This window comes from Poecilia latipinna, unplaced genomic scaffold, assembly GCF_001443285.1.
Source record: "Poecilia latipinna isolate Pla-1442-1.1 unplaced genomic scaffold, P_latipinna-1.0 Scaffold214, whole genome shotgun sequence".
In the NCBI taxonomy this organism is placed as follows: domain Eukaryota; kingdom Metazoa; phylum Chordata; class Actinopteri; order Cyprinodontiformes; family Poeciliidae; genus Poecilia; species Poecilia latipinna.
In genome coordinates this window covers 389,455-406,957 of record NW_015112830.1, presented here as the reverse complement: position 1 = coordinate 406,957, position 17,503 = coordinate 389,455, and the positions used below count along the sequence as shown (strand labels likewise).

General features: G+C 39.8%; 1 protein-coding gene across 1 annotated transcript in view; it reads left to right on the top strand.

Annotated features, from left to right (window-relative positions):
* dnah9l (dynein, axonemal, heavy polypeptide 9 like) overlaps positions 1–17,503 on the top strand; it is a 48,006-nt gene that overhangs the window by 12,780 nt on the left and 17,723 nt on the right. The window contains exons 20-63 of the mRNA XM_015031678.1: positions 68–151; positions 255–413; positions 547–669; positions 851–973; positions 1,385–1,609; positions 1,704–1,922; positions 2,098–2,265; positions 2,343–2,468; positions 3,822–3,929; positions 4,013–4,144; positions 4,228–4,388; positions 5,250–5,406; positions 5,514–5,659; positions 5,763–5,879; positions 5,962–6,100; positions 6,513–6,605; positions 6,724–6,918; positions 7,270–7,347; positions 7,560–7,692; positions 7,944–8,071; positions 8,247–8,395; positions 8,492–8,642; positions 8,732–8,863; positions 8,961–9,134; positions 9,216–9,420; positions 10,549–10,714; positions 10,821–10,923; positions 11,059–11,196; positions 11,296–11,397; positions 11,599–11,760; positions 11,912–11,995; positions 12,264–12,373; positions 12,467–12,629; positions 12,770–12,893; positions 13,192–13,334; positions 13,434–13,595; positions 14,283–14,342; positions 14,427–14,600; positions 14,685–14,831; positions 15,565–15,678; positions 15,833–15,976; positions 16,162–16,344; positions 16,468–16,473; positions 16,578–16,679. Coding sequence (XP_014887164.1) covers positions 68–151; positions 255–413; positions 547–669; positions 851–973; positions 1,385–1,609; positions 1,704–1,922; positions 2,098–2,265; positions 2,343–2,468; positions 3,822–3,929; positions 4,013–4,144; positions 4,228–4,388; positions 5,250–5,406; positions 5,514–5,659; positions 5,763–5,879; positions 5,962–6,100; positions 6,513–6,605; positions 6,724–6,918; positions 7,270–7,347; positions 7,560–7,692; positions 7,944–8,071; positions 8,247–8,395; positions 8,492–8,642; positions 8,732–8,863; positions 8,961–9,134; positions 9,216–9,420; positions 10,549–10,714; positions 10,821–10,923; positions 11,059–11,196; positions 11,296–11,397; positions 11,599–11,760; positions 11,912–11,995; positions 12,264–12,373; positions 12,467–12,629; positions 12,770–12,893; positions 13,192–13,334; positions 13,434–13,595; positions 14,283–14,342; positions 14,427–14,600; positions 14,685–14,831; positions 15,565–15,678; positions 15,833–15,976; positions 16,162–16,344; positions 16,468–16,473; positions 16,578–16,679 — 6,012 coding nt within the window. The remainder of the gene's footprint in view (positions 1–67; positions 152–254; positions 414–546; positions 670–850; positions 974–1,384; positions 1,610–1,703; positions 1,923–2,097; positions 2,266–2,342; positions 2,469–3,821; positions 3,930–4,012; positions 4,145–4,227; positions 4,389–5,249; positions 5,407–5,513; positions 5,660–5,762; positions 5,880–5,961; positions 6,101–6,512; positions 6,606–6,723; positions 6,919–7,269; positions 7,348–7,559; positions 7,693–7,943; positions 8,072–8,246; positions 8,396–8,491; positions 8,643–8,731; positions 8,864–8,960; positions 9,135–9,215; positions 9,421–10,548; positions 10,715–10,820; positions 10,924–11,058; positions 11,197–11,295; positions 11,398–11,598; positions 11,761–11,911; positions 11,996–12,263; positions 12,374–12,466; positions 12,630–12,769; positions 12,894–13,191; positions 13,335–13,433; positions 13,596–14,282; positions 14,343–14,426; positions 14,601–14,684; positions 14,832–15,564; positions 15,679–15,832; positions 15,977–16,161; positions 16,345–16,467; positions 16,474–16,577; positions 16,680–17,503) is intronic.

The window sequence follows — 17,503 nt, the reverse complement described above, 5'->3', positions numbered from 1 at the left end:
TTTAAAAAAAATTTTAAAAATTTGTCCCCCCCCCCCCAAAAAAAAAAAAAAAACTCTTCAATACTAGACAAGTATAGAAGAGTGGACAAAAACTCCATGGAAAGAGATAAACGTTGAGCTGATGGACATGGAGCTCCGACGTTTCGCTAAAGTACGTGATGCATGTATTTAAGAAGCCAGACCTGTTTCAACTTGTGGTGGTGAAAAACGTGTTCGCTTTCATGGTCTCACTGCACGGCTGCTTCGCGTTGCAGGAGATGAAGATGCTAGATAAGGAAGTGCGAGCGTGGGACGTTTATCTGGGTCTAGAATCAACCGTGAAAAACCTGCTGACCTCTCTGAGAGCTGTCAATGAGCTGCAGAACTCTGCCATCAGAGAGAGACACTGGCAGCAGCTTATGAACACCACAGGAGTATGAGAACCGATGCGCTCCGGCTGTGCTGTGTTTCTGCATGCTTTGCATGCAGCTGCTCTGCAGACTTCTCTCTGGGTTCAAATATTCTGATCACAACCACAGCACAGCAAATCTCCTTTATGATGCTCAGGTACGGTTTGTGATGGGAGAGGGCACCACCTTGGGGGACCTGCTAGAATTACAGCTACACCGTGTGGAGGACGAAGTTAAAAACATAGTGGACAAAGCTGTGAAAGAAATGGGCATCGAGAAGGTAGGAAGCAGGGAATTGACGCTGTTTGAATAGATATGAAGTTGCCGAATTTAAACTTAAAGAAAAGTTGCATGTTGAGTCGGCCTTGCTTCAAAGAAATTAATAGGAAAATCAATAAGAAAGTGCTTTTAAAAAAAACTGCTGTTTTATCCCTATTGAACTATATCCATTTGAACTATAGGTTCTGGCAGAGATAACGCAGACCTGGAGTGTTATGTCGCTGTCATATGAGACTCATAACAGCACTGGAACACCTTTGCTCAAAGCCGATGAGAATCTAATCGAAACGTTGGAGGACAACCAGGTTAGTTCGTTACATAGATTCGTTACAGCATCGGAGATTCTCAGACATCCAAGACTTGAAGATCCTAAGTTAGTAAGTAGAATGCAATCTCCCATTTCTTCAAATCTTCAGAGCTTTCTTTTTTTCAAAAGGCTTAAAGCGTCAGCCTCTATTCATTCCTCTGCAGCAAAAGTTTCAGAGGTACGAATACATTTCTAAGGCGATACATAATTTTGCTTTGCATTTCTGTTAAATAAACAAACTATGCTCAAGCACGATCTGATCACTTTGGTCACTCTTTGAAATCAGTGTTATCCAATCAACAAAAAAATAAATAAAATAAAATAACAAGCAGAAGATGCTGAAATGTGCGACTACATCAGAGCAGCTTCCTACAGGAGCTGTGAATCTGCCATATTCCCTTACCTTCAGGTGCAACTCCAGAACATCCTGATGAGCAAATACGTAGAGTATTTCCAGGCAGAAGTGAGTGGATGGCAGAGGAAGTTAATGGTGGCTGACCTAGTTATCTCAACTTGGATGTCTGTTCAGAGGACTTGGGCCCACCTAAACAGCATCTTCACCAACAGCGATGACATTCGCTGCCAGCTGGCCAACGTTGCAGAGCGCTTTCAGCGAATTCACACTGACCTTCAGGTTATCACCCAGCCTAACACGCGTCCATACTTTTCTTTTTTTTTTTTAAAAAAAAACCCTCATCTTGTTTTTTGTCTGATTTTTGTTTTTTTAGAGTTTGATGATTGAAGTGGTGCAGGACAGCAATGTGGTGAATGTAACCAACAAGCCTGGCTTCCTGGACAGCCTGGAAACCTTACAGCAGAGGCTGTCTGTGTGTGAGAAGGCTCTGGCTGAGTATTTGGAAACAAAGAGACTCACATTCCCCAGATTTTACTTTGTCTCAGCTTCAGATTTGTTGGAGATTGTGTCGAAGGGAACACAGCCCAAGCAGGTGTCACATTTCATTGGTATTGTCTTAAAAACAGCCCATCCATAAAATGTTACCACAGGGCATTCATAAATAATATATTTTGACTCTGTATGTGTGCAGAGTACTTAAAGTGTGCTTCATCTTGATTTAAATGAAGAAAACTGATCGGTTTTATACGCATGTGTGTAATTTTCAGGTGACCCGCCATTTATTGAAGTTGTTTGACAACATAGCAGACCTTCGTTTCAAGGACTCAGACGAGACCGGAGGAGAGGATGACGATGGAGTGGCGGTTGCTATTGGGATGTACAGCCGGGAGAGGGAATATGTTTCTTTCTCAGAGCCGTGTATCTGTGAAGGACAGGTAAACTATAAACAGAGCTTTTATATATATATATATATATATATATATATATATATATAAACCCTTTTGTTCTCCAGGCAGAGTGTTGGTTAAATGCCTTGGAGAGCAGTATGCGCTGTACAGTCAGGAAAGAGATACAGGAGGCTGTTGGTGCCTATGAGGACAAACCTCGAGATCAGTGGCTTTTTGATTATCCTGCACAGGTTTGTGTTTTTGCGTATTTGTAGATTTTGAAACACGGATTGGTTCTCTTTCCATCGAAAACAGATGTGGATTTGAGTCAATAAATTATGGTTGGAAAAGTTCCTCATTTGATATTTGAAAACATACCTGTACTGACCAATCTCAGCATATGAAGATTAAGATGGATAAAGGGGGTTGACAGCTTGAGGCAGTCATGATTTATGTCCCATACACTTTTTTTTTTTTTTTTTTTTTAGCGGCCATTCCTGCAGAATTTGAGCCATGAATGAATGAATTTTCAAATCCCCGCAAATGTTGTACAGTAGCTTATTATTTTTAACATTATATTTTCCAAATATAAGTGTTTTACATTCACAAAACAACAGTCCTGGATCAGGTGTCACACTGAGTCTGGTATATGGAGCAGTGTGGCTTGAAAACGTAGAGTGTAATAGTTAGATATAATTTGTAATTATTACTGAAGTGTCCTATCAAGTAAGCCTAATACAAGCTGAATAAGTGATGTTATTTTTTCATAATGCATGTTTGACTTAAAGTTAAATAAAAATGTTTTTTTAAAAGTCTGGCATGTAACTCCCTGAAAGCTGCACACACCATGTCAAATGAAGTTCTTGATTTAGCAATAATTAGATGATACAAAACAGTTTCTGATTCAAAAAAAACCCTTGCTCCTCTTCTTTATCCTTCATGCAGACTGTTTAAATCTCCTGAACATGGTCTTGAAGTATTTAATTTTCTACCTAAACTGTTTGCAGTTAATTAAAAAAACACAACCCAAATGCATGCGGTAACAATTGTTTTGAGTGCAGAACATTTGCATCTGAAGACCTGAACTCAGTAAAAACTGTCTATAAATATTTCCTATTTTAAAAACTTACTTTTTTCTATAATCCTCTGATTTGTCAAATCAATTAATTATAAGTAATGTTAAAAATTTCCCATTAAACTTCAGCTTACTGCAGCAACTAAATTAAACCTAATATCCTGTTATGCAATCAGCCCCTATAATCTTAAAGGCAAATTTCCATAGAAAAATTCTTTATCAAATTTAACCCGTAATAAAAAATATATATATATATATATATATATATATATATATATATATATATATATATATATATATATATATAATCCTTGCAATTCATGTAGAAGTAACTGTATCTTCATTTTGTGCTTTATGCACATTTGACAAGGTTAGTTCTATTCAATCCAACATTAAACAACATTACATTGTTGTTTTGTAGACAGGTGTTCAAGGCACAGGCTAATTTACAAACCGGACCTTTATTAAAAGACAGAGAAGTAAGACCCTATTGTTGCATCTTCTGTTTTCTTTTTTCCCCCATAAATAGGTGTCATTAACTGGTAGTCAGGTGTGGTGGGCCACAGATGTGGGTATCGCTTTTGAGAGGGTGGAGGAAGGATTTGAGACGGCCCTCAAGGACTACAACAAAAAACAAGTAGGGACAGAAAGTCAGACTTTGTTCCCTACTGGTGGGTCAACAAAGAGGCACTTTTAATAAGTGATTTTGTCAATTTCAAGATCACACAGCTCAACTCACTCATCCACATGTTGCTTGGGGATTTAAGTCCCGGAGACAGACAAAAAATAATGACCATCTGCACCATTGACGTCCACGCGCGAGATGTGGTTGGCAGTCTCATCACTCAAAAGGTATCTGAAACAGGCCTTATTTGAATGATAAGACGTACGAGTTATTGGAGTCTACTGTTTGTTTCACTGTGTTCACCTGTTAGGTGACGAACGGACAGGCATTCGCGTGGCTGTCTCAGCTCCGCCATCGCTGGGATGAAGAAACGGGTCACTGTTGTGTCAACATTTGTGACGCCCAGTTCCAGTTCAGCTATGAGTACCTGGGAAACACAAACAGACTGGTTATCACCCCACTTACTGATAGGTAGTAAACTTCTGCTGTGAGCTCCACTCATGACATTCTCATACCTAATGATATTTATTTTATGGAGAGCGGATTTTAGACCTGAAGGAGGCATTACTAATTGGCTTGCGCTTGCAGGCTTATTAAAAAGTAGAAATAGTCCAAATATATATTGCCTTGAAATAGAAAAGTGTTCTTGTCTTTCCTGCAATGCCTTGCAAAAGTAGTCATATGTTCCAAACCTTTTTCACATTTATCACGATGCAACCATGAATCTTTATGTATTTTATAGGGATTTTTTGAGATAGACCAGAAAAAGAAGAGCATGATGTTTTTGTTTTTTTTTTTGAGGGCGGGGCATGTCTTTAAATCCTTTGCAAATTTAGCTAGTGAAATCTTTACCAATTAACTGCTCAAACTCGAGTATTTTGGGTAGAAAGCAGCAGAGAACATACATCTTAAAGTCTTGCCTGCTATTCTCAGTTATACTTTGGTCTGGACTTTGACTGGACCAATCTAACAGGCTTCATTTTGCTCTTGCCGTTTTTACAGCTGTTGTCCGGCTGGACGATAAACCTTAACCCCGGCCTCAAGTTTTTCCTTTTCTATTCGTCGTAACGACAATTCTCACCAGCTTCTTTCTCAATTTGTTCATCACATTAAATATTAAAAATAAAATGGTTGTGCAACTTGACAACATGTGGAAAAGCCTACGTGGTATAATTACTTTGGCAAGTTAATGTAGGTACATTTTCCTGCTACGATTAATATCGATGGATATTTAATATTGTATTGTAATGCCCCAGTGGTTAAAATCCACATTGTCAGGTTTTTGACTTTGCTTTCTGTATCAATTTTAAATCCCAACCCCACCACAATCAGGTGTTACATAACCCTGACCCAGTCCCTCCATCTGACTATGAGTGGCGCCCCATCAGGCCCAGCTGGCACCGGTAAAACAGAGACAACTAAAGATCTGGGACGCTCCCTTGGCATCATGGTGTATGTGTTCAACTGTTCAGAGCAAATGGACTATAAGGTATCACAAACATCAAACGTGCTCTTCCCAATTTCTGTTGTTTCCTTCACTTATCTAAAATGAGTGATGCTGTGGATTCTGCATCCTTCTCCTTTCTGCGTCCTCAGTCCATAGGTAATATTTATAAGGGTCTGGCTCAAACAGGAGTGTGGGGTTGCTTTGATGAATTCAACAGGATCTCAGTGGATGTCCTGTCTGTGGTAGCTGTGCAGGTCAAGACTATTCAAGATGCTGTGCGCAACAAAAAACAGAGGTATGCGGGTGTGTTGTATTTTTTGTTTTTTTTTATTGGCTTTGTAATGTTGGGTAACTTTTTTTTTTTTTTTTTGCCCGCATTAATTAGTTTATTCTTGCAGGTTTCAGTTTCTGGGTGAGGAAATCGAGCTGAAACCAACAGTGGGGATCTTCATCACTCTGAACCCGGGCTACGCTGGAAGGGCAGAGCTCCCAGAAAACCTGAAGGCTCTGTTCAGGTCTGATATCGAGATAAATAGAGGCTTTCAGTACAAAGGTTCATATACACCAGTAATTTCTTATCTCTTGCCTAAAATGCAGGCCCTGTGCAATGGTGATCCCAGACTTTGAACTGATCTGTGAAATCATGCTGGTGGCTGAAGGGTTCATCGATGCTCGTCTGCTGGCACGCAAGTTCATCAGTCTCTACACTCTGTGCAAAGAGCTGTTGTCAAAACAGGTACGCACATAGAAATATGTAAAATTTCATGAACTAAAATGTATTTGAGAAATGGTTTGGCATGCTCTTAAAAAGTTGTATGTGAAGATTATTTTATGACTGTCATTATTTAAGTTTTAGTTTTGGGTTTTTTTTTAGTTTTTTTAATCTAATTTATCAGCTATCAGCTTAACTACTGTATATCCTGGTACATGTTGTGTTTATATTCCAACTCTTTCTGTTTCCCCGCTTGATAAACTAAAATAAAGAAGTAGCAAGTTACTGTGGATACTATTATCACCGTTATCCATTTAATGTGAGAGTATCACTGACTTACAGCCTTATCAGACTGACATAACAAAATACACCTATTAGTACTCTAATTGTTAATTGTTTTTGACTTACACAGCCTACATTTCCTTGTTTTTTTCAGGATCATTATGATTGGGGTTTAAGAGCTATAAAATCAGTGCTGGTTGTAGCTGGCTCCCTGAAGCGTGAGGAACGTAACAGACCTGAAGAACAGGCGAGTCTCACTTCTGTTTCTGACTGAAACCGCTGCTATAATTTACATAGTGATCTTTTTTTTTTCTTCAAGTGTTTTACAATGTTGACAAATTCAAGCTGCAACACTTTTTCTTCAGGTGCTGATGCGAGCTCTGAGGGACTTCAACCTGCCGAAGATAGTGACCAGCGATGTGCCCATATTCCTCGGACTGATCAGTGACTTGTTTCCTCAGTTGGATGTGCCCAGGAAGAAAGATCCCACTCTGGAAAACGCCGTTCGTCAGTCAGTCAGTGAGCTGCGTCTCCAAGCCGAAGAGAATTTTATCCTTAAGGTTTGCAGTTGTACCGTGCTCTTTCCACTTTTTAATGGAATGACTGAATAGAGCTTGGTGATACATTCATTGTATGAGATATATTTCAAACCAACTCTGTGTTACAGTTTTCTCCACAATGTTGACCTCAACATAAAAAGAAGTTGGTTTTTAATTTAATAAAATGTGAAAATGGAGAGTGGGATGCACTCCACATGCAAGCACACGCACATATGCACACTGTGGGAGTCAAGTGAAATGTGAAAAATTTAAAATGTTAACATTTTCTTTCACTTTGAGGTTATATCGGACTGTGTTTGTTTAACTGCATGAAGTGCTGCAGTTAATATTTGCTTGTTTGTGTGTGTTCAGGTGACTCAGTTGGAGGAGCTGCTTGCTGTAAGGCATTCTGTGTTTGTTGTGGGTGGGCCTGGAACTGGAAAAAGTCAGGTTAATAACTTCATCAATGGCAATAAAAACAAAACAGAATTTTTGTTTTCATTTTTAAAGACTTTTCAAGTGTTTTAACTTCTTACCTTGTACCTAATCGACGCATCTGTTGACATATGTTATTTTATTAAATTAACAGTGACGGAAGAGTTGTTGTCTTTATGTGTTATTACATTTTTGGCTTTTGTTTTTTTTTTTTGTTTATTTTGCAGATCTTGAAGACCCTCCACAGGACATATTCTATCACGAAGAACAAGTCAGTATGGACCGATATCAACCCCAAAGCTGTAACCACAGATGAGTTGTTTGGATATCTGCATCCTGCTACCAGAGAGTGGAAAGATGGTGAGAAGCTTACACACTTTTTTGTTTTTGTTTTTTATCAAAGAATTTAATAAACACAGATCATAGTCAAAATAAACAGTGATCCTGTTAAATTACCCCCGCCCGTTAAATTTGAGTTATTCCAGTTCATAGCATAGTTAATTCCTAAACCTTTGAGAATTACTGAAACGTGATATAAACATTAGGGGTTTTTTGTTGTTTGATAGTTAATAGATTTTGCTCCATATGAAACTCATTATTTCTTTCATTAGGTCTTTTCTCCAACACCATGAGAGAGTTGACCTCAGTGACCCAAGATGGACCAAAATGGATAGTTTTAGATGGGGACATTGACCCCATGTGGATTGAGTCTCTCAACACAGTTATGGATGACAATAAAGTGAGACATCACTCCTTGTTAATTTGCTACAATATATGTTTACAGTAGTAAGAGAAAACCACCTTATACATTTTAGGCATGTTTTTATTTATATTCCATTCCAAGTCACTGAATTGGGATGGTGTTTTTTCAGCTTATACCACATACTTATACTTCCAGTCCTCTTACTCCTCAGGTTCTGACTCTGGCCAGCAATGAACGGATCAGTTTATCTTCCTCCATGCGTCTGCTCTTTGAGATCTCCCATCTGAGGGCGGCTACCCCAGCCACGGTGTCCAGGGCAGGAATACTCTTCGTCAACCCACAGGACCTCGGCTGGAGCTCGTAAGACTCCAGAGATAACCCTAAACTCACACCATAAAGTATGCATTGGTTGTTTTTCGGGCTTTCGGTTTTTGATTTACACAGCGCATTTCACAGGTACGTGGCAAGTTGGATAGATACCCGACAGGCCCAATCAGAGCGGGCCAACCTCACCATTCTGTTTGATAAGTATGTGCCTTACTGCTTGGAGCAAGTCCGCTGTAACCTCAAAACCATCACCCCCATTCCAGAAAACAGCATGGTACAGGTTGGTCTTCTCAATAACACCGAGTCAGAGGCTCTTTTTTTGTTGTCTCTTCAAGTACACTGTAGCATCTCTATATTTTGGTCAATCAGACTCTCTGCTCCTTGCTGGACTGCCTGTTGACAGAGGACAACACTCCACCAGACTCCCCCCGAGAACTGTATGAGATCTACTTTGTCTTCGCCTGTGTCTGGGCCTTCGGAGGCGCTCTCTTTCAGGATCATGTGTGTAGTGATCAAGTAATCGCATGATCATGAACTGACATCAGCACACATTATTAAACCACTTCACACAATTGTGTTTCGATTATATCCATTCCAGCTGAATGATTACCGCACTGAGTTCAGCCGCTGGTGGTCCAAAGAGATGAGAGCTGTAAAGTTTCCTTCTCAAGGCTCAGTCTTTGATTATTACATCGATTCTGAGACAAAAAAGTTTACACCTTGGAGTGAGAAAATGGTGCCGTTTGAGCTGGAACCTGATGTCCCGTTGCAGGTTTGTGATTGTGATCACAAATACTCTACGTGTCAGTATCAAAGTCATTGATTCAGGGCAACATGTAACGTCTATTTTCAGACAGTGCTGGTTCACACCCCAGAAACCATCTGTCTCACGTACTTCATGGACTTGCTGCTGCAAAAAGGAAAACCTGTCATGTTGGTGGGCAACGCAGGCGTGGGCAAAACCATCCTGGTGTCTGATAAAGTCACCAAACTGAAAGAAAACTTCATGGTGGCAAAAGTGCCCTTCAATTATTACACCACATCAGCAATGCTGCAACGTAAGAACCGCTACAAAACTAGAAATGGTTACAAGACAATGCTGGATTATCAAACCGAAACCAAGACTGGAAGTATGATGAGTTTAGAAGAATTACAGTATTCAAACTCCCTAAATGTTTGTCTTGTTAGCTACCGACTTCAATGTATGTTAATTGATTTTTATGCGGTAGTCTATTAAGAATTAGTGCATTGTGACATAGAAGAATAGTTTTCACGTATGCACATTATAGAGCCACTTTTTGCTGCAGTTACATCTGCAAGTCTTTGATGGTATGCCTCTTCCAACTTTGTACATCTAATTACTGAAAGCTTTGCTATTTTTTTTCCCAGACAGATTGGATGGATGGTATCTGTGACCATTAAGTTTCAAGCCTTGTTAAAAAACTTTACTAAGCTGCATGTTCAGTTTTAAAGTTGAACCTTTGCCTCTGTCATAAATCTTTTGTTCGTTGTAACATGTTTTCTTCTAGGACTGATCTACAGGTAGCTCCTTCCAGATTCCTATCACCTTTTTCCGACTTCCCTATTCTGTGTTGCCATGGTGATTGTGACTGTGAGGATGATGTACACCTGTGTGACCAGAGCACCTTTTTCTTAATGCTTGCTTTGTCCCCTAAATGGCCTGTTGCAAACTCTATGTGAAACTACCTTTCACTCTTTTAGTCGCTTTTATTTGCTGGTCTTCTAAAAAGTTCACTATTTGTTTGTTTAGTCCACAACAAATAGTGAACTGTTAGCAGATCCTCACACATTAATTGTGAATTTCTGCCATTCCTCTAGTTACAACAATCCCCTCAGCTGCTTTTGTGTGTGTGTGTGTGAATAATCATTTGGTTGCACTGGATTTTGTTCAGGATTATCAAAATAAAAAGGTTTTGAAAACACTGCAGGCCACACTTTTTAGATCTTTTAGGCGTGCAAAAGAAATTGAAGGATGTGACTTTATTTCCAGTTGAAAGTTATGTAATACTTTGTGTTGGTCAATCACATAAAATCCCAGAAAATACATTACAGTTTGTGGTTGCAATGTGACAAATGTTGCAGCTCGTTCCATTCACACGTTGGCGGCTAAAATGTGATATGTGCCAAATGATGGCTTATTTTCTAAGTCTCTCCATGTCCTTCAGGTGTTCTGGAGAAACCTCTGGAGAAAAAAGCTGGGCGAAAATTTGCTCCTCCTACCGCTAAGAGGCTCATCTACTTCATAGATGACCTCAACATGCCTGAGGTGGACGCTTACGGGACTGTCCAACCACACACACTCATTCGCCAGCATCTTGACTATAGTCACTGGTAAGTATTGCAAGACAACCAAACAGCGCCGCTGTTTAAATTTATAGCTACAGTTCAGTCCAGAGTGTGGTGGTTTATCTAAATCCAAATTACTGAACCGTCTTAGGTATGACAGACAGAGGCTGGTCTTGAAGGAAATACACAACTGCCAGTATATCACCTGCATGAACCCGACAGCTGGAAGCTTCTCCATCAACCCCAGATTGCAGGTACAGTCGGTCACAGACTTTTTACTGAATCCCTTATTCACCATTATATTGGCAGTTTGAAAGATTTTAGTTTAAAAAGTTGAACATTTGTAATAGTTGTAACAGAAATATGTTTCTTTTTTTTTTCTTTTCCAGAGACATTTTGCAGTGTTTGCAGTACATTTCCCTGGTGCTGATGCATTGGCTACCATCTTCTCCAGCATCCTGTCGGCTCACTTCCTCCAAGGAGGATTCAGCTTTGGAGTCTCTCGTTCGGTTGGAACTCTCATTCAGGTTCACCGCCGGCTTCAGAGCAACATTTGTCTACTTATTCATGTTTCAGTAGACAAATCTTTAGTTTCTCTTTCATCGTTGTCGTTTTTTCTCATCTAGGCAGCTATCTGTCTTCATCAAAAGATTAGCCAGAACTTTCTCCCAACAGCCATACGCTTCCATTATATCTTCAACCTGAGAGACCTCTCCAATATATTTCAGGTAGAAAATACACCGTTATTTGATCCTCTTCCAAATGAAACAACTATGTTGTTTATTCAAAGGAAACTTTAAACTGTGTGTAAAAATTTAGAAAAAAAAAAGCAAATACCTGGAGATTTAGATTGCTCAGTTCATTCAGCAAAATTAGTACTTTTATTAAATGTAATCTGATGTTTTTTTCCATGATTTCTTTTTGCATAGGGTATCCTCTTTGCCCTACCAGAATGTATCCGTTATCCCACGGACCTGGTCCATCTGTGGCTCCATGAGAGCTCCAGAGTCTACTCTGACAAGCTGATGGAGGAGAAGGATGTTGAACTCTTTAATAAAATATTGCTGGACACCGGGAAAAGATACTTTGAGGTAAGGACGAATGCTTTTATCTTTATAATAAGATTCCTTGCACGGTCATGAAACATTCTGGAAATGTAGGTATTTTCAAAGATAAGAAAACAGACAATGGAAAATATATTTCCACTCTTCTAGTCTCACTCCTACTCTCGTTTCTTTTCAGGGAATAGATGACTCCATGTTTATCCATCAGCCTTTGGTGTACTCTCACTTTTTCCAGGGAGTAGGAGAGCCACGTTATCACCAGGTATGACATTATTCACTCGTGTGTGTCATAAAACTCACAGCCTCTTCAATCTGCACTTCGTAAAGCTCCTGCAAACCAATGAGGTAGTTTCTAACAGACTCCTAAGCGAGAACAGTTTGCCATCACTCTGAGATCTTGGGGCTAAAATTATGCCGTCATGTCCCTCCTCAGAATAGTTGCATCATAATTTGCTAACTGAATAACTTTCTCTTTAAAAGGGTAACCAGCTGCTGTTTTTAAGCAACTTTGTTGTTTTCTCAATTGTCAGGCTTCAGACTGGGAGAAGCTTCAGAAGACACTGGCTGATGCTTTGGAGCATTATAATGAGCTTCATGCCGTCATGGACCTAGTGCTGTTTGAAGAAGCCGTCCAACATATGTAAGAAACTTGCGCAGACTCCTGTTTGTCAGCTTTAGCTATCGACCTATACCGGCTAGGCAATTAGTGTTCAATTCTTCTGTTTTGATTCAGTTGTCGGATCAGTCGCATCCTGGAGGCCCCTTATGGTAACGCCCTGCTGGTGGGGGTAGGCGGCAGCGGAAAGCAGAGTCTGTGTCGACTGGCTGCTTTTCTCAGCTCGCTGGAGGTCTTTCAGATCACACTACGGAAAGGATATGGCATCAATGACCTGAAGGTGAACACACCAGAAACAAAATGCATCAAAGTCTGTCGCCCATTTTTGAGCTTCTTTTCTTACGACCATATGTCAGAAAGTAATATTTTCATTGTCTTTCTCACTTGTATTTAATATATCTATGTTTGAACAATCTGCAGAGTGATATAGCTGCCTTGTACATAAAAGTGGGAGTGAAAAACATTGGAACGGTATTCTTACATACCGATGCCCAGATTCCAGATGAACGCTTTCTGGTGCTCATCAATGATATGCTGGCTTCAGGTTTGTTTACTGTTCTTTTAAGGCGCCAAGGTTATCAGATGTGATCAGCTATATTTGGATGTTTAGCCTAGTTATTATTTTTTTTATAATGTTCAGCATAGCAAGGATCTTTAAATAAGGCTAGACGATAAAACAAAATGAAAAAAAAATCTCAGAACTGGACCATTTTTCGATAGCTATAAACTATTTTACGATTTTTGATTCAGACGACTTTTTCGATCACAGCAGGTTATTTATTTTATGTTTTAGGCAATAGTAGGAAAAAAATTGATTCTTTGCATATATGTCTGTGTTTCAGGAGACATTCCTGACTTGTTCAACGATGAGGAAGTGGATATGATTGTAGCATCGATCCGCATGGAGCTAAGGGGGTTAGGACTCATAGACAGCAGAGACAATTGCTGGAGCTTCTTTATCGAGCGAATAAGAAGACAGCTTAAGGTCTAAAATCCCGTCCATTCAATTTAAATACTTCACATCTCACCAGTTCTTGTTTACGCTTCTTTAACTAATGTTTTTCAAGTCGTTTCTTTTCTTCAGGTGGTCTTATGTTTCTCACCAGTTGGATTCACGTTGCGTACACGCGCGCGCAAGTTTCCAGCTCTGGTTAACTGCACCGCAATCGACTGGTTTCACCCCTGGCCTCAACTTGCTCTGCAGTCCGTCAGCACTACATTCATAGACAAGATACCGGGACTGGAGGTGAGAACATATTAAAATACAGTAACGCCTCCAAAAAGCGGTAATAACAAATGACCTTTTTCACATTTCGTCAAACTACAATGAGTAAAATCAGAATTAATTAGTGGGATTTTATATGGTTGGCCAACACATTATGGTGCATAAAGTGAGGAACACTCTTGTCTTCAAGCCCCTTAAGTCAATATTTAAAATGCCTTTAACAGCAATAATGACTACAAGAAATTTGGAAACCATTTAGTTTATTCCCTCGATCCCCACAGCGTGAAACTGCCATCACCAGGTGGTTGTGATGTTTTAGCTCTCCTTCACTGGCAACATTTAATCTTAATTTCTCTCATATGAGCAGAAACTTGCTTTCTACACATTGCTGTCCCCTTCCTTCATGGTTTGTGGCTAAACTGTATATGGAACCGAATATAACTTTGATTCAACAATAGCTTTCTTCCTACCGTTCTTCCAGTTTTCATTTTTAGTTGTGCTGTGTTTTTATGCTGGTTTGTGACCTAAAAAACACAACATAGAACAAACTTAATGTTTAGGTTGCTTTATGTTAATATGTAAGAAAGTTCACATAAAATATGGTAGAAGAGTTGTATGCTCATATTTTTGGCAAACCAAAACATAATTTAGGTTTGATACTGTTTTGTATTTACTTTCTCAATCTACTCCCATGCTCATTCTGCGCAGCCTGAAATAAGGGTCTCCATTAGTGACTTCATCTCCTACGCTCATACGAGTGTCAATGAGGTGAGAAAAACAGCAAAGCTCATTAGAGATGATCGATCTCCATGTCCTTTTATGAGCGTGATTTACCGATTGGCTCTCTGAAAGGTGAGCGTTAAGTACCAGCAGAATGAGAAGCACTTCAACTACACCACTCCGAAGAGTTTCCTCGAGTTCATGAAGCTGTACGACAACCTGCTGGGGAAGAAACGCAGGGAGCTGTCCCAGAAAATGGACAGGCTAGAGAACGGACTGCAGAAACTCAAGAACACTGCGTCACAGGTCAGAAAATGAGCACGATACAAAGAGAATACTAAAATAAGTTTCTGCTCTTTTTTAATTGTTTAAAGTATTTATATTTGCTAGGTGGAGGATCTTAAGGTGAAGTTAGCAGTGCAGGAAGTGGAGCTGTGGCAAAGGAACTCGGATATCGAAGCTCTGATTGCCAAGATAGGACAACAGACTGACAAGCTTAACCAAGAGAGGGCTGTGGCTGACGCCGAGGAGCAAAAGGTGTAGAATGTGTGACATAATGGTCTTTATGAGCTTTCAAGCTGTTTCCCAGTTATTGTGAATCCTATTTATGCTTCTTTAACCCTTTCATGCATGAATTATGATCCTTTGTAGGAAAAAAAAATGTAAAAAAAAAGTTATTTATTTATTTTTATGTGATCAATTGGAATTTTCTCCAAATACAAAGATATTTGAAGAATACATCAGTAGTATTGATCTTTAGGGGTTATCTGATGTCACAATATTTTTTTTTTTACCTGCAAGAGTTGTCTACAGTAGAAGGAGGGACCGGGTCGGTTGGCATGCTTTTTTTGTCTGTCGGCCATATTGGATTTAACAAAAATAATTTCTTGCATTTGCAGCCGATGGCCAGTAGTTGATGGTGTATTTGCATTAGTGTCCACTTCAGTGGTCTGTGTGCATTTATAACATAAATATCCACAAGAAGCACAAGAAGATGGCTTTTAGACAGCTGTCCACTGCAGTGACCACTATGCATGAAAGGGTTAAAACAGCCGACAATTTGGCACCAGCTAATTATTATTAGTACAACACAGTATAAGGTTTATTTAATATCACATTTTTTTCTCTAAGAAGGTAAAAACATTTGACTTTTGCTTCAGTTTAAATTAGATGACTTGCACCAGATTATATATGGAGCTACTTCATGTCTGCAGTTAAGGGGAAGCAGAGTGGCACTATTGATAATCTGTAATTTTTCATAATTATTTAGGTGGAAGCAATTCAAGCTAGTGTGACAAAGCAGCAACAGGAGACAGAGGACGACTTGGCCAAAGCTGAACCCGCTCTACAAGCAGCTAACACAGCTCTTAACACGCTCAATAGGGTAGTAAATCCAAATAAACTCAGTTTACCTCACTCTGTAATTGATGCATTTATCAAATGTCACGTTGTTAATAAATTATTTGACGTCTTTCAGTTTCAAAATGCAAAAGACAAACTCACAAGCACATGTGTTCTTGTATATCTGTGCGATCCAGTTGAATCTGACGGAGCTCAGGACGTTTCCCAACCCTCCAGCTATTGTCGCCAACGTCTCGGCAGCCGTCCTGGTGCTGCTGTCCCCTCAGGGCCGAATCCCCAAAGATCGCAGCTGGAAGGCCTCCAAGATGGTCATGAGCAAGGTGAAGCATTGCATGATGTTCGTCAAACCGAAACGTACAGGAGGGCATCAGGTGGCAGTTACTACATTTAGAGCCTCCTTCATATCGTCTGTTTCCTCATGATTATCTGATTAAAAAAATAGCGCATGCAGGAATCAGAATAGAATCTTTGCAGAACTGCGTTGTTGTTGTTCTGATCTGTCCAGATCGATGACTTCCTGCAGGCGTTGGTGAACTTTGACAAAGAGCACATCCCCGAGGCCACTGTGAGGTGCGTAAGAGACGACTACCTCAAAGACCCAGAGTTCAACCCAGAGTTTGTGCGACAGAAGTCCTCAGCCGCTGCTGGCCTCTGTGCCTGGGTGATCAACATCATCCACTTCCATGAGGTGCACACAGAAACCCCAGCTGCAACAAATATTTCCTTTCCCCCAAAGCTAAGTGAAAGGTGATGGGTTTGAGTTGTTATTGACAGATGTGCTTCTCCCTAAATTTTGTGCTGCCTTGGATAGATCTTTGTAAGTGCATCACCTCCTCTAGTTTATATTTTATTCACGGTGAAGATAATTGCGTTTGAGATTCATTTTACTCGATAAGATATGAAGTATGTGTGTTTGTCCAGGTATCCTGTCAGGTGGAGATGAAGAGGATGTGTCTTTCTCAGGCTAATGGCGATTTACTAGAAGCTGCTGAGAAACTAGAAGTCATCAGGAAAAAACTTTCAGTGAGTTCCTTTCTCTTTTTTTTTTGGCTCATGTTTAAATGTTGGGCTAACTAAACCAGAACCAAAAAGATTCAAGAAGCACAAGTTGGTTTTATTTACAGAAATGCGGCATATTTTTACTTGGTTCCCATGCTTCTTTCCAAACACTCTGAGTCAGACCGGATGGAGAGCTGTGAACATAAATCATATATATACTTTATTCCTTTATTTCTCATCTAACCACACCATCTTTGCTACATGGCTTATGGCATTTCTTCTGATTCTTGTCTTACAATGTCTTCCACTGCTCAGATATACTAATGCTAACACCTCGTTGCACACTATTTACTGATTGTTAGTGTTTTACACTATATCTTATTTAGATATGGTATATTAAAAAGGATTGAATACATCATGCACCACTATTCACTCATGTTTATTTGTGAAATATTAAAGCTTATGTTATGCACCTCTGTATGTTGGTCAGTATAAAAATCCCTTTAAAGCAGTGGTCCCCAACCTTTTTATTACCACGGACCGGTGAAGACTTGGAAAATTTTGCTGCGGCCCGGGGGCAAGGGGGAGGGGTGAACCGTCAGATAAGGCTTCTGCATGTTGGTGTTCCCGCTAACTCCTGAATATACCTAATTTGGGTTGTCTTGGGCTTTTTATCGCAGCCTGTGGGGTTTACCCTGACTGAGAACGAGAATACAACCTGCTGAATGTGACAGGTAGCCAATCAGAAAGCGTGGTGACGTAAGAACAGAGGGGAATCCCAAACAGCTGACATATCGCGCAACTGAGAGTCCGGTGGACATCGGAGATATGTGGAAATGTTTATTATT